This window comes from Rissa tridactyla, chromosome 1 (genome assembly GCF_028500815.1).
Source record: "Rissa tridactyla isolate bRisTri1 chromosome 1, bRisTri1.patW.cur.20221130, whole genome shotgun sequence".
NCBI classification, from domain to species: Eukaryota; Metazoa; Chordata; class Aves; order Charadriiformes; family Laridae; genus Rissa; species Rissa tridactyla.
In genome coordinates, this window is record NC_071466.1 from 141819487 (window position 1) to 141845788 (window position 26302).

The 26302-nt window shown below is 44.5% G+C and overlaps 2 protein-coding genes across 4 annotated transcripts; both read right to left on the minus strand.

Moving 5' to 3' along the window:
- Positions 1-872: 872 nt before the first annotated feature.
- GABARAPL1 (GABA type A receptor associated protein like 1) lies at positions 873-9886 on the minus strand. Its single transcript, XM_054187689.1, has 4 exons — positions 9653-9886; positions 6191-6269; positions 5068-5186; positions 873-3622 (listed from the first exon to the last, which is right to left on the minus strand). Exons 1-4 carry the CDS (start codon positions 9740-9742, stop codon positions 3557-3559), a joined length of 354 nt encoding a protein of 117 aa, XP_054043664.1. The 5' UTR covers positions 9743-9886; the 3' UTR covers positions 873-3556.
- Positions 9887-16516: 6630 nt separating this feature from the next.
- Positions 16517-22825, minus strand: TMEM52B (transmembrane protein 52B). Of its 3 annotated transcripts, none has more exons than XM_054189106.1 (6): positions 22577-22825; positions 21658-22375; positions 21017-21032; positions 20038-20076; positions 18903-19069; positions 16517-18460 (listed from the first exon to the last, which is right to left on the minus strand). In XM_054189106.1, exons 2-6 carry the CDS (start codon positions 21668-21670, stop codon positions 18210-18212), a joined length of 486 nt encoding a protein of 161 aa, XP_054045081.1. In that variant the 5' UTR covers positions 21671-22375; positions 22577-22825; the 3' UTR covers positions 16517-18209. The 3 variants fall into 3 exon arrangements, with proteins under 3 accessions (XP_054045081.1, XP_054045080.1, XP_054045079.1); XM_054189105.1 differs by having other exon boundaries at positions 16518-18460; positions 20989-21032; positions 21658-22372; positions 22577-22824; XM_054189104.1 differs by having other exon boundaries at positions 16518-18460; positions 20989-21032; positions 22577-22824.
- Between the last annotated feature and the right edge of the window lie 3477 nt (positions 22826-26302).

Genomic DNA, 26302 nt, shown 5'->3' on the forward strand with positions numbered 1-26302 from the left:
TGCAGGCTTACTTTTGACGGAGTCCCAGATTTCCTTATGTCTGCTTTTCCTATCTTTAGAGGGCCCTGAGGCATGGAGGGGCCTCCCCAGGGCCACCCCCACACCCTCTGCCCACAGCTGGGAGTCCCACCTCAGCCAGATCTGTCACGAGACAGTGAGGGCTAGTGGGCTAGTGCTTCCCTGAGGGACATGGCCAGCAGGGCACCCATCCTGCTGCACCAAAGAGGGGGACTGGGGCAGGCCCAGGGGTGGTGGCCAGGCCCAGGCACAAGCCCTGACCATAAGGCGCATCACGGCAGGTCAAGATGGGAGTCCCATCTGCAGGCCAGGCCCAGTGATGGCAGGGTTGTGGGGTGGGCCTGGCTTGGCGGGGCCCATGGCCGGGCAGGGCAGGGCAGGGCTGTGGAGAGCTGGAGACCAGCCCTGTTGCGGCATCATTGTGGCAGGGGCTGACAGCCCTGTGGGGGCTGAGATGGGCTCCTGGGCCATGGGCAGGGTGATGGGTGGCCCTGGGGGCCTGGCAGGGACAGTCAGGCCTGGTGGTGCCCTCGGGGCCCCATCAGCTGGCTAGGGCTATTCAGGGCCTTAAATGGCAGATAATGCTTCAGTGCATCCAAAATGCTTCTTAAGACCTTCTCATGTCACCCAAGTCTAACTGAAGGTCATGTTGCTGGTACAGCAAGACACAGCCAAGTGTGCATGTGACAATATAACCAAAAAAAAGGAGAGAAGTGACTTGTCCCGGCAGGCAGGACAGAGGAAATCTGGGGTTCTGGGAAAAAGTTGCAAAGAGAAGTTCTGACAAAGCTGTTCCTTTATTTACAAGCCCACGTAGGGAAGAAATGCTAGTCACCCATTTTGGACCAAGCCTGTGATTTTCAAATGCGTCTTTATTGATCGGTTGATTTAGCTCAAGTAGTATGAACTTTATTTTACAAGAACCTGCAGCTAACCAACACAAAAAAAGAATTACCATCATTACCTCGTACAACACCAGACTAGCGCAAAAACAGAAGTAAATGCCACAATCCAGTTAAAAGAACCAGAAAATAACTAAATTAAACTGTAAACTCTACATGTAACAAACGGCTGAGATTAGTCCCACACACGTCACTTATAAACCCAGCAGCAGGAGGGGAGGGGAGGTCTGAACACACAACCAAGCACCCCAGATGCCAACTTTTTCTCCCCTGAGTGTGCCTAAGCATGGGCTCATTTGAGACAACACACAACCACGTGCTTGGCAGCACGTGCGTGAGCAAGTGGGTCAGCGGCAGAGAGATGCACACCATCTGCCCGCATCTCGTCTTTTACCTTAGAAACCCTCCTAGGTCTGTTCTCTGCTTCAGAACATTCACGGCTTCCTAAAACAAGAGACTGATGCGGATTTGCACCCAAAGGATGTGAGAAGAGTCTGGCAACTGGAGGAGAGTGGGCCAAAAAGAGAGGACTGACCACTGCAGGCAGAACAGGCAGTATCTAAGTTGGCAGTAGGTACAACTCATCCAAACACATTTATTCCAGAAGAGCTCATGATGGAACAGCAAACCTGAAGTACAGGATGAAAAACGGGAATCCTAACCCACTCATTTCATTCTTTGTTCCCCTGTTTTCTGTCTGTCCGTTATGACTCCTCTGTCTACATCTCTTGCATACCTTCACCTCTCTCCCGTTCATCTGCTACTTCCCATACTACACGGGCAGTGCCTTCCTGCCCCTCTACACTCCTTCCTTGACCTTCACACAGTTCTGCCAATGACTCCCACTTCACACTCCCAGTCTACTCTTCTGATTCGTGTACCTCTGCGGAACAATAGTCAGAGAAGGCTGAAACCTGATTTCCTGTCTCCCACAAACAGAGGAGCACTCATCTTGATTTATCGTTCCTGAGGAACGCTGAGAACTGGGATCTAACTTGATGTAAATAGAGCAAACACCTTCAACTTATTTTGGAATCTGCCTGTCTTCTTTATCCTTCTTGTCTTTTCCTCCCTCTTGGTCCCTCCCTTAAATGTAGGAATGTTTACAGTAATTCAGGTCCAGCTCTCTGATTTTTAGATAAAACCCCAGAATTTTCCTGAAAGTCAGCTCACTCCCCAAACCCCATCCCTTCATCAGAGTTATGGCAGTCATGGGAAAATCTGCTGTTTGTGCCACTGGGAAGAAACTGCTTTGGCGTGACAGCATAAGGCTTGCACAGGACAGCATCTATCTGGCACCTTTCTAAGAACAACACTGGCTTAAAATAAAATAATTTAAAAAAAAATCTGCAGAGAATCTATTCCCCTTCCCCTTCAACTCTAAAAGCACCTCTCTTGCGGCGAAGAGTGGCACTGTTGTCCAATCACAAAAAGCCAGCAAAACACACGTGGGAGCAACTGATTTCTTCCGCTTGTGCATGTGGTGCAAGAGCTGTACAGGGATGAGACGTGGGAGGGAAGGCTAAACCCACAGGGCTTCTGTCATCTTCAAATCTGCAGATGACTGGTGCAAGGACAACACCAATAGATAATTTTCTGTGTTCACCAATAACAAGACCATTAGTATTTAGCTGCTTAAATACACAGTAAGGGAGACTGAAGTTAGGTAGCAAGAAAAGCTCTCTTACTTATAGGCTAGCTAGGAACTGGAAAAGACTATCTCAGCGGTCTCCAGGATCCACCGCAGTGAAGTTCACTAAGAACAAGTCAGATGAGCAGCCATGGTGGACACGTTTGCTATACTCAGTCCTGTCTCAGAGCTGGGGTGGGATAGTCATTCTCTTGAGGTCCTTTCTAGCCCTAAGCTTATGAATTTATCAGTTGGCTTCACTGAAAAGAACAAAAGGGTCATCTCAAATTTTTCTGTCCAGCACTTGCAATTAAAGCAACAAAGGAAAAAAAATAATTCTTTCTTCTCTTCCCCAACCTTCACATCTCACAGCTGAGGAGTTCCCAGCCCTCAGAGTTAGCCCTTCTAATACTGACGGAAGTGACGGGAAACGCAATACTCTTGGAACGCTTCACAGGTAGCAGCTGGAGTGAGGACTGTCAGTGCAGGATAGCCTTGTGCGGGCAGAGTGAAGTATTTCACAGCTCACTGAATGCTCACAGGAGTGCAGCCGTGCCATGGGCAAAGCGTGACAAGGTCAGTGTACAATACATGGCATGCCTTCTTCATCCAATGAAAGGATCACACAAAAATGGCTATCCTGCCCAGTCACTCTCCTGGAGCTCCACAACACTGGCTTGTCCAGCAGCCTCCAGTACTGGCTAACTACTTCCAGCTGTGTCAAGAAAAGAACTACAGTGAAGTCTCCCCATCCCTCAGCACAGAACCCCTCGTTAGCCTTTCAGTTCACCTTTTCATACACGGTCCCCCTTACCCTCCCTCCCTTCAATTTAAAAAATAACGGTTATAATTAATGCATGGAAGGTGATGGCATTGTGCATGTGGTTCACTTCCAGTTCTCTTCCCCTCTTCTCAGGCATCTTCCTTCCTCCTCTCCAGCATCCCCCCCACCCCCCCAAATCCATTCCATCAGTCCATCTCGCCTGCATGCCTGGGGGGCTGGTGCTCACTTGCCATAGACGCTCTCATCGCTGTAGGCCACATAGAGAAAATAGTCCTCCTCGTGGTTATCCTGTGAGGGGAGAAAGAGAGAAAGTAACAAACCAATGCCCTGGAACTCACTACATGTGAAAAGCCCAACCAAGAGATCACTGTAACAACCAGAAGGCATAACATCTCTTTCGCTGTTTTTCCCTCTTTGCATTGAAGGCTTCACTTCCTCATACCAAAGAGAGTGTATAGTAACTCCCTCTCTCTGGCCACAGCTCTACCTCTAAATTCAGGCATGTCACATTTCTGGACGCTGTGAATTTACTTAAAGAGCCACAGCCAGAGTGTGCCGCAAATGTGCAACAGAAACAGCTCTGACTGTTGCAGGCTGGGCAGCAGAATCTCAGTGCTGGTATGGCCTTAAGATCGAGGGACTTGGAAGGCTTTAACAAGTCAAAAATCACCTCTAGATACCTCAGTATTTGACAAATGTGGTTATATTTTTTGTTTTTCAGAACACTTTGACAAGTGGCTGTATTTCTAGTCCTGTTTTACGTATGGGCAGTAAAGCTGAAACGTTAAGTGATTACACTGACCCAAAAAGTCTGTGGAGCGCCAGGAACAGAGGCCTCATCTCAGCTTTGGACAGTTAGACATACCTTCCTCCTAAATGCCCAGATTTAGAAAACTCCCTGTGTGTGTTAATCTCATATTATCTTCATCAGTCAAGATACATATTTGTCCAGTTATCGTCAAAAAGGCTCATAGCACCATCCTGGAGCTCTCCTATTAAAACACACTTACGCAGCAGAAGGAGAAATCAAGGAGAAATCAATCCAGGCTGCAAACCACCCGTGATATAATGGCTACATAATTGAGGAACATTCCTCTGATGGGCACAGAATATGCCTTTAAGGTCGATTAATTAACACTGCTCAGTAGAAATGTGGGCTAGCAATGTTCACAGTATCCTACAAGGTCCTCATATATACAGCACAAGCTATGAAAAAGTAATTCTGAACAAAGAATAAGTCTTCCTTGACAATGTATTTATACACTGTTAGTTGCCCAGTGATACTATGTTCTTTTACTGGCTAAAAGGAAATCCCTTTTGTATAAACAGGAAAGCCAGTGTGTATGTTCCCCAGCCCTCCCCCCCGCCCCCGTCCCCGCCACAATCTTTCCTCTGAAATACAAATAATAAAGTGGTTTATTTCAATACTTCGTTTAAATAGTAGGAGCAACATATCACTGCTGCGGCAACTATTCACCACCTGGTATGACAAGCCTTTCAACTAGCACACAATCAGTTAAAATGATGAGGCTCCCCAGGCTCCTCTTCACAACTGCAGGGTGGAGCTTCCCTAAACAGACGATAAGATACAGTCCAGGTCAAGGGGGTCTGTGTTCAGGCATCTGGAACCAAGCTGCACCCACTGCCAGTTGAGTAGCGCTCAGTTGTCCTTCAGTGAGGATATGCATTCTTCTGGACACTCCAACAAAAGGAAAAAGATGGGCCAGGCTTACCTCATACAGCTGGCCCATGGTAGCACTGGTGGGAGGGATGGTATTATTGACAAAGAAGAACAGGGCATCCTCTGGCCTCAGGTGGATCCGCTTTCGGATTAAGAAGTAGAATTGGCCAACTGAAGAGGAACAGAGGAGAACGCCTTAGATGTAGAAAGAACCTTAGATGTAGAAAGAAAGAAACTTTCTTTTTTCTTTTTTTACCCTAACCATGGTTGTTTTCTTTTGGTGGTGGAAGTCATATGCTGTGTGTGAAAAGTGGGGAAGAACGAACAATGTGGGAAAGAAAGCAGTAACTTCATGACTGTTACCACATTAGCAGCCAATCCACTTGGAGATGGCAGTTTCTCAGGTACATGCCTCAGGCCATATACCCTCTAAATCCACACTCTACCTACTATGGTACGAAATGCTCTAGTACTGGGATTGGTGGGAAGACCTCTAACTAGCTTAACCTTTAAATCCTACAGATTAAAGACACCTTAAAGAGTTTAGCCTCTGTGTAAATAGTCATAACATTCCTGAAAACAAATTCCTGAAAATAAATTCCTTACTATTTGCTTGAGCTATGTTGCACAAGACAGTATTCCACAATCCATTATATACTGCAAGAAAAAGAAATGCTTTTTCTTTAACTCATTCATGTTCTCAAATGAAAACAAATGTAATCACACACAAAATGGCCGTGACCATTCAGAAAAGGAACTTTGTAGCCATGACTCCAACCACACGGGTGGAAAACAATGGGAGTATTTCAAGAACTTGTCTCTTCCTGCAACAAGGATACAGCCTCTGGCAACTCTGCAGCTAGGTCATCATTGACTGATGATTATGCTACTGTCTATGATACACAATTCAGTCATTTTCATAATGTCTAGAAGTCAGCAGTGACACATGCATGTTAGCTAAGTCAGTGAGATGTCGCAGAAGATCTCAGAGAATTCTGCATGTTGTAATCCAGGCTGTAAGGTACATAAATATAGCAAGGACAGCCAGGTAAACTGCAGTAATGATAAGACGTTGAGCCCGCCTGAATATTTTGTTTGTGCTGATCACAGAGTAAAAAGCACTTCTGAGACCTTCTCGATTGAAAATCAGGAGGAAAGGAAGCAGACTTTGTTACCTGTGAGATCAGAAGGCACAAGATACTTCCTTTTGTCTAGGTCAGGTACTCTGGCTTTTGGTGCTTTTTCCACAATTACCTGGAGAGAGAGAGTGAGGGAAAGCAAGAAACAACCCATGAGTATCACAAAACAAAATGGACCAAAAAGCATCAGGGTATTACCCTTCGAGACAGACGGTGCTAAAGGCCTTTACAAATCTGTTTAATCTCTAGCAAATACACAACATTAAAAACCAGATAGGTGAGAAGAAGACTTGAAATCACTGGCAATAGCTGTGCTGGGAGCCCAAGACTACAGCAGTAAGCACAGTGAGTGAAAAACGGAGACTGGAACAGACATAAAAATAAACCATAATAGCCAATAAAAAAAATAAATCAGGTCACCTTGATGGTCCCAATGCAGGTTAATTCTGTATGAAGGAGCTGCCAGGAGGCTAATGCATGAACACAAGTATCACAAGTTGAACTGTTTCCAGGTTACAGTTCCAAAATGCCTGGCACAAAATCAGCCCTAGTCCCAGTAGTCCCACATCCTAATTTCTATATTCACCAATAGCAAGTGCTCTATAATGAAGCAAAGAATTAAAGAGAAACTGCAGCTCAATGGGGAAAGTATTTTTAATCCCCAGTTCTTCAGTAGTTATCTTCAACTCTGAAATTCATAACTCTTAAGGTTATTTTCCCTACTTCATATTGTTATTGACATTTCCTTATTCATATAAATATCTAATAATTAAAAAAAACAGGCTACCATCTGGGCAATTGGACCCACAGAGACCTTTGACACAAAATACTAATCCTCATTATATTCTGATGTCATTATGACATAGAAAAATATGAAGCTCAGCAGCTTTAAGTTCAAACAGACAAAGAGATCTTCTGCTACAGGAAAATTTTTGTTACTAGAGCTAGGCAAAATCTTTACCTCAGAAGCAAAAGGTATTCCAAAGTGATCTGAGCTCCTTCCAGGAAAAGCCTTGGAAACCTTTCCAAAGGTTGGAGTTATGTGTCCATGGAACTACTGGGTTTGTGCAGAAAAATCTGCAGGCAGTTTTGTGGGTTGTTTTTTTGGGGGGGACACGTATTTTTGAACTGGTAAGAGATATATTACACGATTCAATTCCTTTGGCTTGCTGTTTTGCAGATGCCATTCTGACCATCTAAACAAGAAGCTGTTTGTTTTCTAAATAGAAACCTGGTCATTTCTGCTACTTCGAGAACTTCAAGCACCTCAGTTAGTACAGGCCATTCAAGCTCTTTAAGACAGTTAGTGGTAGGACATGCGTTTCTGTACAAGATGCAGTTGGTATGTGCTGTAAAGGAAGGACAGTTCCCCAGTCTCACTGAAGAGATGAAGGCTGAACAGCAACAGCACTTTGCACATTTTCTTACCCACACATCCAACAAGACATCTAACACAATAAATTGCAGAGAAAAGAAACCTTTAGTTCTTGCCTCCAATTAAAAAAACTACTGATAAGCAGAACTGCTAGCTAGCAGCACTGATGTGGTCACCCTGACTCAAAAGGTTGGCTTGTAGCTTGGGTCATTAGATAATAAAGAAAAAGAAGTCATGCCTATGAGGAAGAGGTGAGAGTGCTGGGGCTTCTAAACCCCTAGGAAGGATTTAATCCAGATCACCAGTGAGTTTAAGAGAGATCTGATTGCAAAGAGGCAGGGAAGGAATGGAGGTGCTCTGCTAATCTGACTATCAACTGCAGTCAGTTTGCCTGATAACACAGGTATCTCTTCTAAAGCACTAAACCCTTCACACATACAAACAAACAAACCTACAAAGAAAATCCAAAGGGCAGTTACAGATTATCTGTTGTTGCTGGGTGGTGACTGTGGTAATGTGGGACTGTGCCAACAGTATAATCTCAGCAAAGTGCCAAGATGTATCAGGGCACTGCAGTGTAGGCAGCCAAATGGACGTCATCTTCAAGGATCCTGCTATCAGGAAGGGCAGAGACACAAGTGATGTAAAGAACAGTTGTCTGCTGCATTCATTTGCTCCGTGTGCATCTCTGACAACAGGCTACCCCCAGCAATTCGCGTCTGCGTCTTGCCATGTGCCATTCTCATTTATCCTTAATTACAGCACACCTTGTTATTTTGGTCCTGGCTTTCTCCATAAAGATATGCTGATGTCCCTCTACCTTGACCTCTTTTCCTCTTGCCAGACCAGGTCTGGTCCTGGGCTCCCCAAAACGTCTCTTCCACACACATCTATCATGACCTGCTGTACGATCTGCGGTGCTAATCCTCAGTTTACAGCTTGTCTCGCTCCTGACCTACAGAGCCCTCTGCGGTCCTCATCTTAAAACGCAGAACTGCATACACTTCATCACTGACTGGCTGCCTGCTCAACTTGCTGTGCTATGCCAGGGGTCCCAAAAACAGCTGGGACAAACGCACCCACATACTGAATTCCAAAAACTTTTAAAGTCCAAGTGAGGGCCACTCCCAAGATGAAAAATGGTGTTAGCCTGCAGGGAAAACACGTAGTCTAACTGCTCTCCCTTGACCTCAGGTTTATGGGGGAGTCTAAGTTACCTTGCATGCAGTACCCCTGGGCAGCAAATCTAGGACAGATCTCTCCAGTGGGGATGGAAAGAACATTTGCAAACCGTTCATTAAAAAGGAACTAAAAAAAAAAAAATCACAATTAACTCGATTTGTCATTTCTTTTTCCCAATTATTAGTAGTAATTATAAAGCTAGAAGCTTTCCACGGGCACTCCAAAGGGACCTAAGGATGAGGAAGCAAAGTTTAGCTAGATGACCTTGTTTCCTAAGTGACGTTTTTTCCACAGGATGATTAAACAGGAGGGCAGAAACATTGAGAAGTATCATTTTTCCCTCATGCAAAAGAAAACAACACAGCAACACTATACCGAAAAGACAGGCCAAAACCAAGTAAAATAAAAATAAAGGGAAAGTATCAGGTGACACGGATACTGCTGTTGTTTTCTATAAAGAGCACCCGGCTAACTCACTCATTGTTCTCCTCCATTTTTACAGAGCTGATGGTAAGCTCCTTCCCCACCCCCCAACCCCACGCACGCAGGCTGCCAGAAAAAAAAGCTTAGCAGGATTTCTCGCTGTCGAGTTACTGCGGATCCCAGAAAAAAATGGGTGCATTGCACCCCGCACCCACCCCCGGATACGGACCTTCGCACACGAAATAAACAGCCACAGCTTTGCGCGAAAGAGAAAAGCAGCCTGGAATTCGAATCAGACCATCGAGATCACAACCATCTTTATAAATCTCCTTTCTTTCGCCTTAAAAAAAAAAAACAAAACAAACAAACAACAAAAAACCAAACCAAACCAAACCAAAAAAAAAAAACCAAAAACCCGAAAGAAGCAGCCGGCAGCCGACAAAGGCGGCGGAGCGCGGAGGGCTGCCAGGCCACCCGGCCAGCAGCCATCGCCGCTGCCCTCGCACCCCCACACTCACAGGGACTCTGTCGGGATATTTCTTCCTGATTTTCTCCCCTTCTTTTTTCCTGTACTCGAACGGGTGGTCTTCCTTGTACTGGAACTTCATGCTGCCGGGGCTGTCACCTTCCCTCCCCTACCGCCGGCTACTTTGCGAGACTCCCCGGACGCCCCCGCAAGCGGCAGCGCAGCGGAGCGGAACCCCGAGCCCTGCCTCGGGAGCGCACCAACCCGCTGACGGCAAATCGGGCTCCGTGACGTCACGGGGAGGCACCCCCACCCCCCCCGCCACACACACCCCACCCCACCCCCCCGCCGTCACGGTGCCGCCGGGGCGGAGCTGGGCTCCACACCGCCCGTGGGAGGGGGAGGGAAGGCGCAGACCCTTCACGTACCGCGGAGGGGGGCAAGGAGGGATGTGCCCCCCACGCGTGACGGGGGGAGGCGCGGTGGAGCGGGGGGGGGGGGGGCGACAAGCGAGGGCGGCCATCCGCCCTCGCTTGTCGCCCCCCCCCGCCTCTGCCGCGCAGGACCGCGTGTTTTTTGTTTGTAGATTGATCTATTGGGCGGCAATAAATAATAAATTCAAAATAATATTTTTAAAAAAAATTTTTTAAAGGCTTGCAAAATAAACATAACGATTGAGCAACGCCGCACCCTCGCGTCACTCAGGGGTTATAAATACAGCATGAGCACACACATAATCCACCCGGGACTGCGGGGATAGCCGCCTTGCTCCTCCCTCTCTCCCGGCCGGCGCAGTGGCGTGGGGCGGCGCTCCGCGCGTGGGAGCGGGGCCGGGCTGCGCCGGGGTCCGCGGCTTGGGGTCCCCCGTGTGAATGTTGGCGGCCTCTGCTTGTCTAAAATGGGGGTAATGAGCCTGACCTATTCTTAAAGTGGCTGACGAGGTGTAAGGCCGAAAAAATGCTTCTTTTTGTGACCGTCCCCGTCGCTGTCAGATCTGGATTATTCCCCTGGTTATAACACCTCGGTTAAACAACAAGGGGCAGAAAGTGTGTCACGTAATGTGACAGACCAGATGCACGCTACAAACAGCAGACAGTTAAAAGGGAACTGTCAGCAAACAAGCCAAAATAGCTGGCCAATTTTAGCCCAGTTACACAGCTGATACATATTTGGAAAATCTTTGGTTTTTCTCGTAGTTGGGCTCACAATTATTGAGTGACCAGCAAAAGGGAAGATATTAATGAATGTATCCGCATGCTCAAATCAGCACAAAAAATAATTGCTGCTACCCTGGGAACAATGAATGGGGGTGTATCAAATAATTATTTCTTTGCATGGCTCATCCAGAGGAGCAGGACTTTTCCAAGGATGATCTTTTATTTGTGTAGTGGTTTTAGTTATACTAGTAGGGGCTGAGTGGGACAGCAGAGTGCCTCGGGTGATTAACGTGACTCTCCAAGGCCACACCAGCGGCAGAGCTGAGAGGACCCAGGTTCTTATATCTGATCCAACTCTGTGCCAGTGTGTTGATGCTGAATGAACAGGGGTAGGAAAAGAAAAATTGTTGCTGTTTTGCTGTCACTGTGCTTCTACAGTGTGTTTAGAATGGAAAAAAATCCAGGCTATAGAAGACTCAGCTTGAATCCTGAAGAAATTGAACAGCAAGCAGGATGATCTGTAATGATAAAAATAGGATCGGGGAAAATAAAGCCCTGGCCTTTTTCTACAAGTACTCACATAAATCACAGAATCACAGAATGGTAGGGGATGGAAGGGACCTCTGGAGTTCATCTAGTCCAACCCCCCTGCCAGAGCAGGGTCACCTAGAGCAGGTTGCACAGGAACACGTCCAGGCAGGTTTTGAATGTCTCCAGAGTTGGAGACTCCACCACCTCTCTGGGCAGCCTGTGCCAGTGCTCTGCCACCCTCAAAGTAAAGAAGTTCCTCCTCATGTTTAGGTGGAACTTCCTATGCTCAAGTTTGTGCCCGTTACCTCTTGTCCTGTCCCTGGGCACCACTGAAAAAAGACTGGCCCCATCCTCCTGACACCCACCCTTTAAGTGTTTATAAGCACTGATAAGATTCCCCCTCAGTCTTCTCTTCTCCAGACTGAAATGACCCAAGTCCCTCAGCCTTTCTTCATAAGAGAAATGTTCTAGCCCCCTAATCATTTACTCCCCTAAATCCTTTAGGCTGCCCCAAAAAACTCATAGCACATATATTGATATCCACGCTTGAGTTGCCTGCAGGGTGGGAATCAGGCCGACATTGAGGGTAGGAAGGGCCTATTACAAATTCTCACTGCAGATCCAGGGTGTTAGCTTACGCTCTCTGCCTTGTAGAGAGTTCTTTCATGTACTGTCCACCACCCACCTTTGCACTCAATAGCACACTGCTTTTTGAACTCATTTTGGTAATGCTCCCTCTCCAAGCCCTAGTCCAGTGTGATCTCTCATCTTGAACATAAGCAGGAGAGATGTGGAAGAAATACATTTATGTAGTTGCAGATATGCTCAGATGACGGCAGCTCCCAGATAATCATGCCTGGCACGGGGCTATAAATGGGCATGGGATATAAATCTCACCCACACTTATAATGTAGGCATGTACAGCTGAGCCTGTCACTTTAAACTGCCTTTGTGGTCAATGGCAATAAATAGGTATGTTGGAGTGGGATTTTTCTCACCTAAAGCATGACATCTGCTTTTGGATGGCCAAAGTGTGCCCGCAAGAACTCTGGCAGGCACTTTACTGTCTAAGCTTCTGCTGCTCAGTATGGTGTAGTGTGGCCTCCTGCACAGCTCCAACAGGTGCACGCCTGAATCTCTTAAGGAGAGAGCAGCCCACAGTGGGAATGGTGTGGACAGATGTGTCCCAGCCTCCACCAGTGCATGTGCATTAATGTTTGTACAGGAAGCGTCATCAGCTTGTTTCTGTCTGTCCTAGGACATGTGAACATTTCCCCATGGTTGCAGGTAGTGTCAGAGGATCTCAGAAGGGTGAGTCAGAAGGAAGGCATTATTTTTGTGCAGTGCCATAGTAAATAGCCTAGACTGAAGGAATCCCAGGGTTTAGACCTGGGGAAAATTCTGGTTTCAAAGCATTATGCCTTTCTGTAATACCTGTGTTTGGCCTCCTTGCTTCCTAACTACCAGCAGCATAGCAGTTGCTAAAGTGTACTGGAGGTCTGTAGTGATATAGATGCTTCTTCCTCAAGGACAAAAGACAGGAAATTTTCTAGCCTGTTTCACCCAGGCTGCCAACACATTCTGGCAATCTTAACAGACTGATTTCAAACTCCCATTGTCCTGTAAATCACTGTTTGCATCTCCAGGACTATACACAAGGCAGCTGAGCTAGCATCTAGTTTGAATTTCTGTCAACAAATCACCAGGGTTCTTCCCTGGCCTGATGCAAAGACATGGCCTGCGAGTGCATTGCTAGGTGACTTCTCCTCCCCCAACAAATCCCACGTGAGGATCACAAATCTCCTTACTGAACTCTTCCTGCCCTGATGATGCAGCCCTGGACGTGCAGCCACAAGCCTCGCTCCTCCCACATTGTCGCTTCCTCCCCATCAGGCACTGAATTCCCAGCCCTCTCCTCCAGCTCAATAATAACAATAACGTCACTGGCACAACAGCGGGCAGGAAGATGATACATGTAGAAGCAGTGACAAACAGCTAATCATCTGACTTAAGGTTCTTATTAAAATGTCAACCCATCGGCACGTGACAAACCCCACATTCTGGGTCCGTGTGCTCGAGGGAGGAACTGGAAATGGGGTTTGTTATGTTTCCCACCTTGGACTGCCAGCCCAAAGTGGTCCTCCACAGTGTCAAAACAATATACTCTTTCTTAACCTAGAGTGTCAGAACAGCTCTGAGCAGGTAATGTATTGCTGTGTCTGCAGCTCACGCAGGCAGAGGTTCACTCTAAAAGGGATTCCCCAAGTGTTGCCAATACTGTAGCCACAGAAGCAGGAGATAAAAATATTTGCACAGAATCTGGGGGCAGGGTTCGCAGCCTGTGCTGTACCACGCAGAGCTCCAGAGTCACTGCTGGGAGCTCTGCAGCGCACTACTGTGAAGTGAAGCTAGCTTAGGTGGCTAACTGGCTAAAATTCTGTGAATTAAGGACAAAAATATCCATTATTTGCCCCGTGTTTCTTGGAGATGTCATCTAGGCGGATGTCTTTTGGCAACCCCCTGGAGCTACTGTTCAGCTGCCTATAACTCTGGACTCCCTTGGATTTCTTTGATTAGTACCTCTTCTTGAGTATTTATTCCATTTGTGCCTCCATAGGCTGAATTTTTTATTTTTTTTTTAATCTTTAGTGTGGATTCAGCATGTCAAAGCCTCTCTTGTCAGAAAACTACTTTGTAGTCTAAATGCTGTTTAAACCACAGAGGGCGTACCTGAAGTCACTTGTGATTCTGCTCTGTTTGATGTCCATCCATGGCACGGTCCTTGCCTGGTGTCTCTCCTGCACCACTTGTGACTGGTCACCAGTTACACTTGACACTGGATCTATAGCAGCCTCAGAGCCAGTTGGGCACATTGACCCTGGGTGAGGGTACAGGGCTAGTCACTCCCAGCAAACAATGGCTAATTGTGTAGATGTTTTCCTTTCCTCTAGGAAATAGCTTTGTATTGTCTATGCTGAACTGCCATCTCACTGCTCTATTTTCTACAGCTTCTTATTTTTTACAAAAAAGCTGCGCATTCCTCCCAAACTGATTGTATGGCCCAGCCTCAGCTCAAGTTGCTTAAATGCATACAAATGATGTTATGAGGAGATTAAGGAATGAACATACCTTGCTCCATAGTGAAAAGCAGTAGTAAAGGATAAAACCCCTGAGCTGAATAACGTGAGTCTGAGATCCCTTTGTTCCAACTAATAGTTTGGAGTGGCCTGTTAGGGACAGGTGTCGTTGTTACTTACAGTCCTCTGAAAACAAAGGAGCAACACAACAGTGAAGCCAGTGGGGTGTTTCTGAAGACCAGTCTTTCTCAAGTACCACATGTTCTAGGGGTACCTAAGGATGGTGTGGACAACTCCTTTGCAGCACCTGGTGTTGGTGTTCCTCTCATGGTTCCAGCTCAAATTACTCCACGTGGAGGCTAAAGGTAGTCAGTGGAGACCAGCTGCTTTTTCTCCTTCCGTATCACTTGCCCCATGCTTGCTCGGGTCCCAGCCTTTTCCCAGTGTTTGGTCAAGGGTTGAGTGAACAAGCGAGCCGAAGCCGAGCCATGGGTCAGTGACTTGGTTATGATATAGTTACCTTCAGTACTTTGTGCATCATTTTGCCCATCTACAAATGGAACGCTAAGGCTTGTCTGATACACAGGCAGCTTGACAACATACTTAAAGTCTGTAACGTGCATGGGGATCTTTGAATGCAGGTACTTAATTATTCATAACTGAAGAGGATTGCTTTTGATTGTATTCTTTCCCATGCTATGCAGGATATTGGAGTGCTCTGCAGAAAATGTGTACTCCAGCGCAGCCAACTTGACACCAGTGGCTGTACACAGCAACTGAACAAACCCTAAAATTATTTAATGATTAACAGAAACCTTTTATTTGTTTTCCAAAGTATGTCATTATGTATTTGTGAGCAGTTCATGTCCCTATCGCTCTTAAGTGCAGGGAAAGCAGTTGCTCTTCGAATATTTTTTTAAAATGTTGCATGGAATTATTAGTTCTTTATGCCTAACAATATTTAATATTTTTACTTAATTTTCAATCTGAAAGCATGAAAGATTTCAAAGTGCTTATTGGTTGATATAATACAACACACAAAGTATATTCAAGGTCCAGACTCAACAGTGAGACAGAACCACCACTCATGGAGTAAAAAAAACAGCTGAATAACAGCAAATTGCAGTACCAAGTAGCAGTTTACCTCTGTAAATAAGTAAACTTGCTATATTTTTACGGGGTGTGGTCCTGCTTTGTCACAAAGTACATGTGGTCTTTATTGAGACTGTCCTTATTTTTGGATTTTTGTGAGGAGAGAACGTCTTTGAATCCTAACAGATTTGAGGGTGAGAGTGAAGTGTTTCCGGTCACTGACACCTGGTCTTTGCTTTCCTCCACAACCTTGTACGGTTAGATAGAGCGTCTGTAGATCTGCTGCTGTTTTTTGTTTGTTCGTTTTAATTTAATCTGGTGTTTATTATGTCTTATGGGCTCTGAGTGGCTGATCCCTTGCAAGAGTTATAAATATTTCCTCTGAAATCGCTTATCTGAAGTCAGTTTAGTAGGAAACAATCCCTGAGCAAGTGACTTTATCTACCATTATTGTCCCTTGAAATATTTTGGATGTCTTGCCAGTAAAAAAACCTTGAGGGTACCTGCTCTAGCACCTAACGACTAAGAGCGAGACAAGCAAAGAAAGATGTGAGCACAGGGGAATGGGCAGGAGAGTTAGACAATACTGGCTCTGGTCAAGGGAAATACGCTGAAACCAGCAGGTAATACCCAGCTTTGGGTACGAGTGACCTGTAACTTTTCCCCTTGAAACCGAGAAAGGAGACAGTGGAGGTGAACTGATGCAGAGGAGGAGAAAATCAAGAATTTTTAAACTTCCCTTTTCATTGCGCATCTTATAAAGAATTTACGGTGAAATTATTATTGCAAATTATTAAAAATTGCGCAGGATTGCTGCCCTGTGGAGCAGGGCTGCCACCTCGTGTTAAATGCCTGCGCAGCTCGGGGCCGACTAGGCAGAAGGAAAGGGGCGGAGGCAGCGGAGGAATGGTATGTTCCCCCTGGAAACGATTGGGAAGGCTTCCAGGAAGTTTCTGGGCTTGATAGCGCTTGACGCATGTTCAGCAGATCCAAATGTCTCTGCTTGCTTCGGGCTTTTACTGTGGAGTAAACAAGAGCCTTCCAGGAAATGTTCTGCAGCTTGGTGAAGTCAGGCTTGAATTGGACTTCAGAGACGGGCTGATGAAATAGGTCTCTAGTAGATGCTCCACAAACAGTTGTTATTATTATTTCAAGCAGGCTGTATAGCAGAAGAGACATAACCTTATATGTCACTTATTTATTTATTCCATTCCAGTTTATCACTCATTAATGGTACAGTTAGGTAATGACTAGGCAATTCAGGAAGAAGTTTGTGACCTAGGAAATCAAGACCGTCACTAAATTCCCTTTGATAGAAAATTCCTGTGGCTGGACAAGGTCTGTCAAAATACCTTTGACACCATCAAAGGTATTTTGGTTGTTCAGTTATGCTTTATGCTATCCCTGAAGCTGTCTTAGCAACCTTCCATAAAATTTTCTATGGCTGTAATCTCAACAGCATTTGTGTTTCTCAGTATATTTAGGGACCTGGTCCTTGTTCTCCTTTGCCACAAAATAACCATATTTTCTGTATTTTCACAGGAGTGTTGTGAAGATCAGCATACTGAGGACAGTCAGAATTTGGGTACTCCATTAGGAAGGGCCATCCAGGCACTTCAAAAGATGTGATATCTGTGACCTGTGCATTCATATCAACATTAACATATGCATGCAATTCATTCATGGGTGCTTATGATCTGATATTGGATGTCCCTCTGCTTTAATGTTTTCAGTTGCTGAACCTGGGGTAGAGACATTACGGATGTTCTTCAACAGTTACCTTCTCATGAGTACCTAGTCCAAGAAAACATTTTACAGTTGGTCCATAGCTGTGTTCATCCAAACGCTTTGATTAATATTTCTGAATGATTCAACATATTTGTATCAATCAGGTAAGACTCACAAATTATTTCTATTTAAGAAATGGCTTAAATATTTTAAATGGTCTTATTTAAGACAGCAACATTAGGAATAATTAATAATTGATAGAATATGAATGCAACTAAAATACGATTGAACTTTACTTCAGGGGTAGTGTTCCTGCTCCTCTCCTTGTTTGATATGTTATTGCACATGTATTTTTTTAATTCAAATATAAAAGCTAGTGACTCCTGTTTCAGAATTCCTATATATCATATTCATAACCAGTCTGTATTCATTCTGTATATCCTGTAGGGCACTTAGGACACTATACTGCACACACTACCAAATGTATGCTATCTTTTGTTTACACGAAGATTGTGTTCCTACACACCTCCTTTTTTAATTATTTTTTTTTAAATTACTATGAATGGTTGGCACTTTCCAGAACTTTGGTTTGTTGTTATTATTAGGTATTAAGACCTTCTCACATGTCATTCTTTTTCTCGTTGTGAAGACTTCTCTGCCGTACCCAGGAAACTTAGGCTGGAGGCAAGCAGAATGAGACAGCATCTGCAGTCTCCCTGCAGGTCACTAGCCTGCAAAGTGACTCAGCACCTTGATTCTGCTGCCTGTTTCTTTGTGCAAAGGGTGATACTAGTGATGTGTGTGTGAGTGTCATAAATGGACATGGGGACAGCCAACTGTTGATTTTCTGAAGGAGGAGTGAAAAGGAGCCATCAAAATATGCTGGATCTAAAACTATTTTAGTCTTTTTTTTCCCTTTCTCATTAGACTGAGGAGGTTAATCTGATATTCCTAACCCTGTTAAGAAGAATTAGTCTCTGCAGATAACTATTCTGTATTATTTGCCATTCAGTAAAAACAGGCACTAGTGTCCTGGGAGGGCTGGCTGGGCATCCTTGCCCTCAGCAGATGCCTGCAGTTTTTCCTCCGGCACTGGATCCAGGTCTGGCACTTTCTGCCCCGTCTTGGCAACTGTGAATCTGCTCATGTGCAGAGCTTCTTCGTAGACTGGAGGAGTGTCTGATGCTGAGAGGGGTGGCGTTCCCTGCGCAGCATTATGGGAGTGTGCCACCGCTAATATCCTCCTGGCAGCAGGCCCGAACACAGAATGGAGAGCTGAAAGGGAGAAGACAAAAGCAGTTTGCCTCATCCTGAAAACACCACGCGATTAGAGGAGGACAAGTATATCTGTAGCGCACAGGCTTTTCTCTCCCCACAGCCTGAATGTTTTCCTGCCCCTTCATCCTTCCCTCAAAGGGAGGTGTGTTAAACCCCATCAGCAACATCCCACAATTACTCCTTCCTTAAATGCCAATGAGGCCTGTAGCTGCCCTCATTCCACCCAAACATGTCTCAAAGCTGATTCACCATCTGGCTGCATTTGCTACACGAAGCCTGGTGAGACCTTAATTTGTACTGTGTACAGATCCTGGTTTCCCCACATCCTGCCATGAACTTCCCTCTGCCACCTTGGGGTGCCGCAATCTGGGCTTTTTAGAGTGCAGCCCCTCACGTCGGGCCGTGCTGAGGTCCCCAGCCTCTGTCAAAGCCAACTCACAGGTAATGGTGCTCTGAAGGGTGCTGTCATGATCAAAAGCAATGACGGTGACCTCATAGGGTTGAGGACCCGATTCCTCCCCTGTCTGACGGCAATGAAAACAGCATCTCACACAGACGGAAACCAGGCCACACAGGAGCAACAGCCCACCGATCGCCACCACCAGCCTGGAAATAGAGAGGACACAGAATTAAGACAGAAAGACTTATTTTGCAGGGGACCTTTTAAGGTCTCTCCCTGCTTGAAGTAGAGCTAACCTCAAAGCTAGATATGATCATTTAGACCCTTGTCCAGCAGATTTTGGACAGTCTCCAGGGATGGATATTCCACGTCCCCTCCAGGCACCCATTCCAGTGCTGCACCACCCTTGGGGGAAGCATTTTTCCCTTCTGTCTAATCAGAATTCCCCTGGATGCAGCTTGGCCAGTTGCCTCAGGTCCTTTTGCTGGGCACCTCTGAGAAAACTCTGGCTCTATCTTCTCTCTAGATCCAATTTAGGTAGTGGAAAACTGCAGTTAGGTTGCACCCTTAGCCTCCTCCAGGCTGAACAAACATGGTCCTTTCAGCCTCTCCTCATACATCACGTCCTCTGGACCCCTGACCATTTTATTGTCTCTCCAGTGGACTTGCTCCAGTTTGTCAACATCTCTCTTGTACTGAGGGACCACGACTGGACAAAGACTGGACTATGTATTCCAGACGTGTCCTCATGAGTGACAAGCAGAGAGGAAAAATCATATCTCTCAATTTACTGGCTATACTCTTATTAATGCAGCCTTGTAGATGTCAAACAACTACCATCCTTTTTAATCTCATCCCGTTGAGAACTACTAAGGATTCAGACTGAAATTACTTAAAAATTGTGCCTTTTAAAAGGCATATTGTGCTATGAATGCTTTATTAATATTGTTCACCTGACTAAATTAATAGATGGAATAAAAAAAGGAGGCTGGCAAATCAACATTTGTTAAAGACATGCGATAGCTAAGGGGTTGCCTTGCTACTGTAGAGCATTAGTGTCCCAAGGGAAAGTGGGGGGCGGCATCACACTTGAGCAGGTCACAGTTAATTCCCCTCTTTGCTGCTGGAATTGTCCAGTGATGCAGATATTTAAAGTAACCATATGCCATCTTACCAGATGTACCACAAACGGTCCCACTCTGTACCTGAACAGCTGAGGAGAAGAGCGTACAACATACAGTTAGCCACAGAATGCCAAATAAATGGGAAGATCCCTACTGCATCCTCTTCCGGCTCCCCTCACACTCCCTAATTACACTCCAGCTTCTAAATGGCACAGTGAAGAGTAACTCGCTGTGCTTCATGGAGGAGATACTTGTCCAACCTCATCAATATCTCTGTCAGGTGAGTTTGCCTTCTCTTTGGCTTTCTCTCTTTATTGTTCCCCTGATATTTGTGCCTGCCCAATTCTGTTTGCAAACCTTATGGATCTGCATTATGTCATAATTTCTGAACTTCCCTTCTTTTATATATTTTTTTCACAATTTAGTCTGCCAAACCCTCTTATCTTTTGCTTTGTTTTTTTTCTGACTTTCTATTTGATTTCTTTCTGGCTCTATGGGAACATTTTGGATGATGTGTTGTATGTTCCTTTAGTTTTAGTTAGTAGACCTGTCTGTGCATTTTTAAACACTATTTTTTAAGTCAAAAAAGACTCCTCCTAGGCAATTTTACATATTTGCTTTGCCTTGATTTCTGTTATTCTTACAAATGACATCAAAAAGAGGAATATTCACCAAAGCACTATATTTCAAATAAATTTTCAAGGAAAGGTCAATTCCAAATTTATAATCTCAGTCAATCAAAATTACACCAGAAAGCTCTTAACCATTACAGTTATCCAAACAGGTAGCAGAAATAGTACCACATGATCAGTATGTTGGATATATAGTAAAAAATACACTTCACATTCAAAGCAATGGAAATTTTATCTGAGTTTTCAGTAGTTGCAATTAAAGGAAGCTTTTCTGGAAAATGTCAGCCATCATGTCATAACACTGATGTCTAGTACTGCCTTTGTCCTTCATTGTCTTCTTAAAAGAGTGCCCGATCAACAAATTCTTACAGTTCAGTGTTGAGACAGCCTTCCTCACCTCTCACTTGGGAGAACTAGAAGGAGAAAATCAAACAAGACACAGCTGGAGTGAATTAAGTCTTTGTCATATGCAACTTTTATCTCTGGTCACCTGGACTACTACCTGTCTGAATCTCCTACAGTAAATACTTACTGTTATCTATCTTCTGTTTTTTCCACCATATATTCTGCTGTAGATTTGAAGTTACTGTGATTGTTTCACATCTTAACTTCACATGGTCATTAAAATCCTGTTCCCAGCACAGACCCTGACTTACCTTCACCCTCACCACAGGTTTCCCTTTCCCCACCGCAAGCTGTGTTATGTTACAGATGTAGATCCTTGTCCATGCTCAAATATTAACACCCTTTAAATGTCCTGCTTCATATTATACCTAAACTGACTTGAATTCTGCTCGGTCCCTTCAGCACTCCTAGCCTTCTCATTCCTTTTCCTTGGGTACCCTGTCCTCTGTGTTACCATCCACGGAATAGCAGCAAATATTCTTCTTTTCTGCTTGTCTGCTTTTTATATGTCCAGGTCTTTCTAATATCAGGGCAATTATTGTGACTGTCAATTGCTAATGCCCCTTCATCTTTCCAAGGTAACTCCCTGACTGAGCAGAGACCCCATAACAAGGAACCTGAGATGTGACTTACCCATAAGAAACATCCTAAAACAAAGCAGATCATGACTGGACTATGCATCCCCGTAGGGTGGTTCTGTGGCCTCTTGGTGTCTCAAGCTGCTCAATGTCTTCTTGTCCTTTCTAGTTTCAGTTCATCCTCACTAGTCCACTGACCAGGAGAAGGTGCAGATTCCTTGTTGTGCGTTGAATCCAGTCTCTTCTTCCAGCTCTACCTCTTTCTGTCCTCCTCTGGGTATATCCTTCTGCTCTGCCCTTTAAATTTTTGCTTTCTCTCTTTCCCTCTTTGTCACAGGCAATTCCTGGTTGTTTCTGCCTGTCTCCTTTTGTTATACTCTTGGCCTGCTTCTCTCCCTCTTTTGAAGGGATCTCTAAAGCCTTCCAGTCAGATCAGGAGAAAAGCAGTGGCTACAAGTTCTTACTTTAGATGTTGAACTAGTTCAGTGAAGGGCATCATGAGATCTCTGCATACCTGGCCGTTCCCTTCTGTGAGCAGCAAGGGTCTCTGAGTTTGTTGATTCCCAGTTATTCCTCTCCCCGCCCCTACCCTGAGGGGGGGTGGGTTGAAGGTCGTGTTATTGACCTGTTTAAATGGAGTTCAGATTCCTGTCCCTCCTCCAGTACCCTTTTCTGTTCCTGCACTCACATTTTCCTACTTCTGTGGATCCAATCTATTTACTTTAGCCATATGATCAACATCCAGAGTATATGTTACAAGTGAGATGTTCCTGCTGAAGTGAAAGAGTTTGCAATAGAATAACTCTGTACAGCATTATATATATAGTTATATCTATATGTGTATATGTATATGAATGCAACACATAGATACACATCTATGTGTGTATATGTATGCATATACATGTATGTATATATATGCATATGCAATACCTCTTCCATCTCCCATTTTAAGGCTCTGCCACCGTCCCTCTTACCTGGTAGACTGCTGTGTCAGTCCTGCAATCGACAGTCTGCTCGCTCACAGGTCCCACTCCTGAAGTTCCTGCATGGCCAGCCGAGTTCCCCTGAATACTTTGCATCACAGGGAATACATGTTAATTCTCCTGTCCTGGATACTATTTGTCCTGTGGCTGGTTATATTAGTAGGTTCCATCCAATGACCCATTCATTTTCTCTCTGTTGTAGAACTGCTTTAGATTTCTGTTAGTGCTTGTGGCTATTCAGAGTGTTATTACATGCATATAATTGTGTTCACCTTCTCTTTCTCTTTTGAATAGTTGAGAGAGAAAAAAATGCTATGCAGCAATGTGTTACTATTTGTGTTTGGGAACCTCCTGGGACTGGTGCATAAATATATGTTAAGGGCAAGAAAGCAGCGAGAGAAACTTGTTGCCCCATGTTGCAATCACAATGCATTCACATTAAACTGGTGAATCATTAGCCTTGGTGATGCATATTGGAGTTGCAGAGCAGAACCAATGGATTCATGAACATAATGTATTCTCCCAAGGCAGGCTAAAAACCATTTACCATTCTATAATTGTAAAAGTAGTGTTGCGGTGTAAACATGGAGTATGAGCATGCACTTCTTTATCTATCTATCTATCTATCTATCTATCTATCTATCTATCTATCTATCTGTCTGTCTCTCTGTCTCTCTGTCTCTCTGTCTCTCTGTCTCTCTGTCTGTCTAAACTAGTCTGATACTAGAAGAAGCTTTCTGTGGCCTGGTCGACAAATAAGAAACATGGAAACATGAGCTATTGGCTTTCTATTTACATGGGAATTGCCCAATATTCTTTTTGCCTCTTTCTCTTTAAATTCTTTTATGCATTATAGGAGTTTTAGAAGAAAAGACCCAGCAGAACTGTAAAATAGCCTTTCTCGTATGTACAGCTTAAAACTGGTGGGATTCAATGTGGAAAAGAAGTGCAAATTACCCATGTTTTTCAGGGGCTTTTTATTATCGGTGTGATAATTCAATAGATTATCACATGATTTTTAACTGAAATTCAGTCTCATGATAATTGCAAATTCTAGAAGGATCAAACTGGAGAAATATCAGATAAAGTGATAAAAAATGTCTTTAAAGAAAAAGCAGCAGTGTGACATGAAGCTGTGACCCCTCCAAAAGCATATCATAAGTCGTTCTTGCTGAAACTTATTGATCATTCTTTTTCTATTTCTATGGCATTGCAATTAATACTGTGCTTCCAGTAAACCAGCAATGGCTCTGCTAGCCTGTCACCCAACAATGATTTAAATCTCTCCACATTCCCCTGGTACTTTGCCTCAATTATCTCAGTATTTTATTTTTCTTTGTTTTATGTTACCTTGAAGTGACTTTTCTCTTTCATATTTCCTCCTTGCCACCTTTCAAAAGGTTTTAAAAATGTGGTCAGATTCTTGCAGAACTGCCAAAACAAACAAAGATATCTCATCATTGACTTTTCACCATTCTTTGTGATTGTTTAAACTCTAAGGGTCCATTCCATAGTAAGCTACATGATTTGAACATGTCCTTCCTTGGGTGCCAAAGCAGACTGTGGTATGGACAGAAAATACTTCTGTCTTCCTGGCTTCCCTGTTCTGGCTGTATCCAGGGATGTGTGTCAAACCTGTTCTAACTTTCATTTCCTCAGTAGCATGGTCTTAACTGGGAGTTAAGCTTAAAGAGCTGAAAAAAACCGCTGCTGTACTGCTTGTACTAGTAGTTGAGAAATTGCTGCTTGTTCCTTGTTACTCTTCAAAGGAGTATTCCTCCCAAGCCAACTTGACTAATCATACACAATACTTCCCTGTAGCATCTAGAAATGTAAACTGTGGGAACACAAACGTAGGGCTCACAGGGATCCCTGATACTTTTGCAGGTGTAGTAAGACATTATCAAAGCTTTCATGTATTTTATACTCGATGATGATAATCCAAAAGGGCTCCGTTGCTTGTAAAACAAAACAAGATAATTGTTGAATAAACTGAGCAGAAAGAAGCAGAATACTTCTCTCCCACATTTCATGCTCTTTCCACTGAGGACGTAAGGGTTGTTACCTCCCCTTGACAGAAAATGTGACAGAGGGTTCAAAAGCAGCAGCTCATTGGAGACAGGGTAGGACACTCTTGTAAATTAACATGTATTGGTCTATATGTGTCTGCCCAGATGCTGGAGTATAAGTAATTGCACTCCATTTTTCCACTCTAAGATAAAAGTCTGGGAATGCCTTCTGCCCTGTACCCAGGGAGCTTTGATCTCCAGCAGCCTGGTGTTGGCAAAACCCCAGGTGAGACGTGGTGCTGGGGAAGTATATTCTGTGCTGCCTGGTGCTCATCCTTGTTCCCAAGTTAACAGCTGGCGAGACCAGTAGTTCTTGGGCTGTGTGCGGTACAGCCGTATGAAATAAAACTGAAGGTTCAGGTCTCATTCCTGTCATTTCACCAGCAGGCCTAGAAATATCAGGGAACGTAGGACCAGTTGTTTCTCCATCTTATTCCTAGTGCTCAAAGTTCAAGAGAGTGTTGTGCAGGTGCTCCAGCACAACCATCCTGCTTGGATGCAGCAGCAGCCCTAATGCAATGGCATGCTACTGTGCTCTGTTTATCACTCTTGCCGAAAGGCAGGGATTATCACATGTGACTTTGCCTAGACTGCTTCCAGGCCAGAGCTAGTCCGGGAGCACAGGATCATATACTGGTACATGATTTTTCTACCCAGACTCCTCATTAATTCAGCAGATTTCTTCATCTCATTCTCTTTTACAGTGCAGACATACCTGGAATGTCAGCTGGGAAACCTGGATTCATTTCTTTGAGTCCTAGGAATGGGCAATGTCTGTGACAAGTCCATGTGCTATCCCATCAGGACAAGTGTGATGTGCTTACAGGCAATAAGCAAAGGGGATCAGTATGTTTCTCACTTTATTTTACCTCCAATCTTCCTGTGCCCCTCGGGAGATCAAGGAGCTCTTCTGGCTGAATTTACTGAATGTTACTCACCATATAATAAAGCCAGGAAACAAACTCCCCTGCTACTGAAAAACTTCAAGGAATTCTTTAGACTTAATCCAAAATTAATGTAATTTCCTCTTCACCTCACCTCTTCCTTCTTTTCTTTCTACAGAAATGATGTACCCCCAAATCATGTAACTCTATGCATCTGTTCCAGGAACTGAGAACTATGAGATATTCATGTCCCATTGCATTTTTGCACACAAGGGAAATTTAAATACTCTGGGACTCTGCTGCATGTAAACAACTTGAAGCATCGCTTTGTCATGAAATCCTTAGTATGAGCCAAAAAACCCTTCTGACTTCTGCATGAATCACTCTGTTAACGCTCCCAATGACACTGACCGTTTGTTTGATCCCAGACAGAACCTTATCCCTGTTTCTTCTGTGGGAGCAACCAAATTGTTGAATTCTCCTGTAACTTGCCAAAATGACAAGTGAAGAAGTGACATACGCGGACCTGAGGTTCACAACACTAGAAAAATCCCAGGACCAGGAGCTCCATACTGCCAGAGCGAAAGGTAGTGCTGGTTTTTGGGGGCAGTTCTCTCCAAGGCAAACTCTCACCTTGGAGAACATTTTTTATGTGAGACTCAGAGGAGGATGTCACCTATCAAGGAGCATCTCAGCTTCTGGGAGCCCTTTGGACTCAAATCTTTGAAGAAATTGGGGGGAGAAAACTAAAAAGGCAGGAGATT

Bases quoted from the DNA above. Each gene is read 5' to 3' on its own strand.
- GABARAPL1 (XM_054187689.1), bottom strand. From the start codon at position 9,742: ATGAAGTTCCAGTACAAGGAAGACCACCCGTTCGAGTACAGGAAAAAA. The intron at 6,270-9,652 runs GTGAGTGTGGGG...CTCTCTCTCCAG, and splicing joins AATATCCCGACAGAGTCCCT to GTAATTGTGGAAAAAGCACC. The intron at 5,187-6,190 runs GTAACAAAGTCT...GTTCCTCTTCAG, and splicing joins TGTGCCTTCTGATCTCACAG to TTGGCCAATTCTACTTCTTA.
- TMEM52B (XM_054189105.1), bottom strand. From the start codon at position 21,705: ATGCATAGTCCAGTCATGATCTGCTTTGTTTTAGGATGTTTCTTATGG. The intron at 21,033-21,657 runs GTAAGTCACATC...TTCTCCTTCTAG, and splicing joins TTTTAGGATGTTTCTTATGG to TTCTCCCAAGTGAGAGGTGA. The intron at 20,077-20,988 runs GTAAGAATTTGT...TCTTCTCCTCAG, and splicing joins GGCTGTCTCAACACTGAACT to CTGTTCAGGTACAGAGTGGG.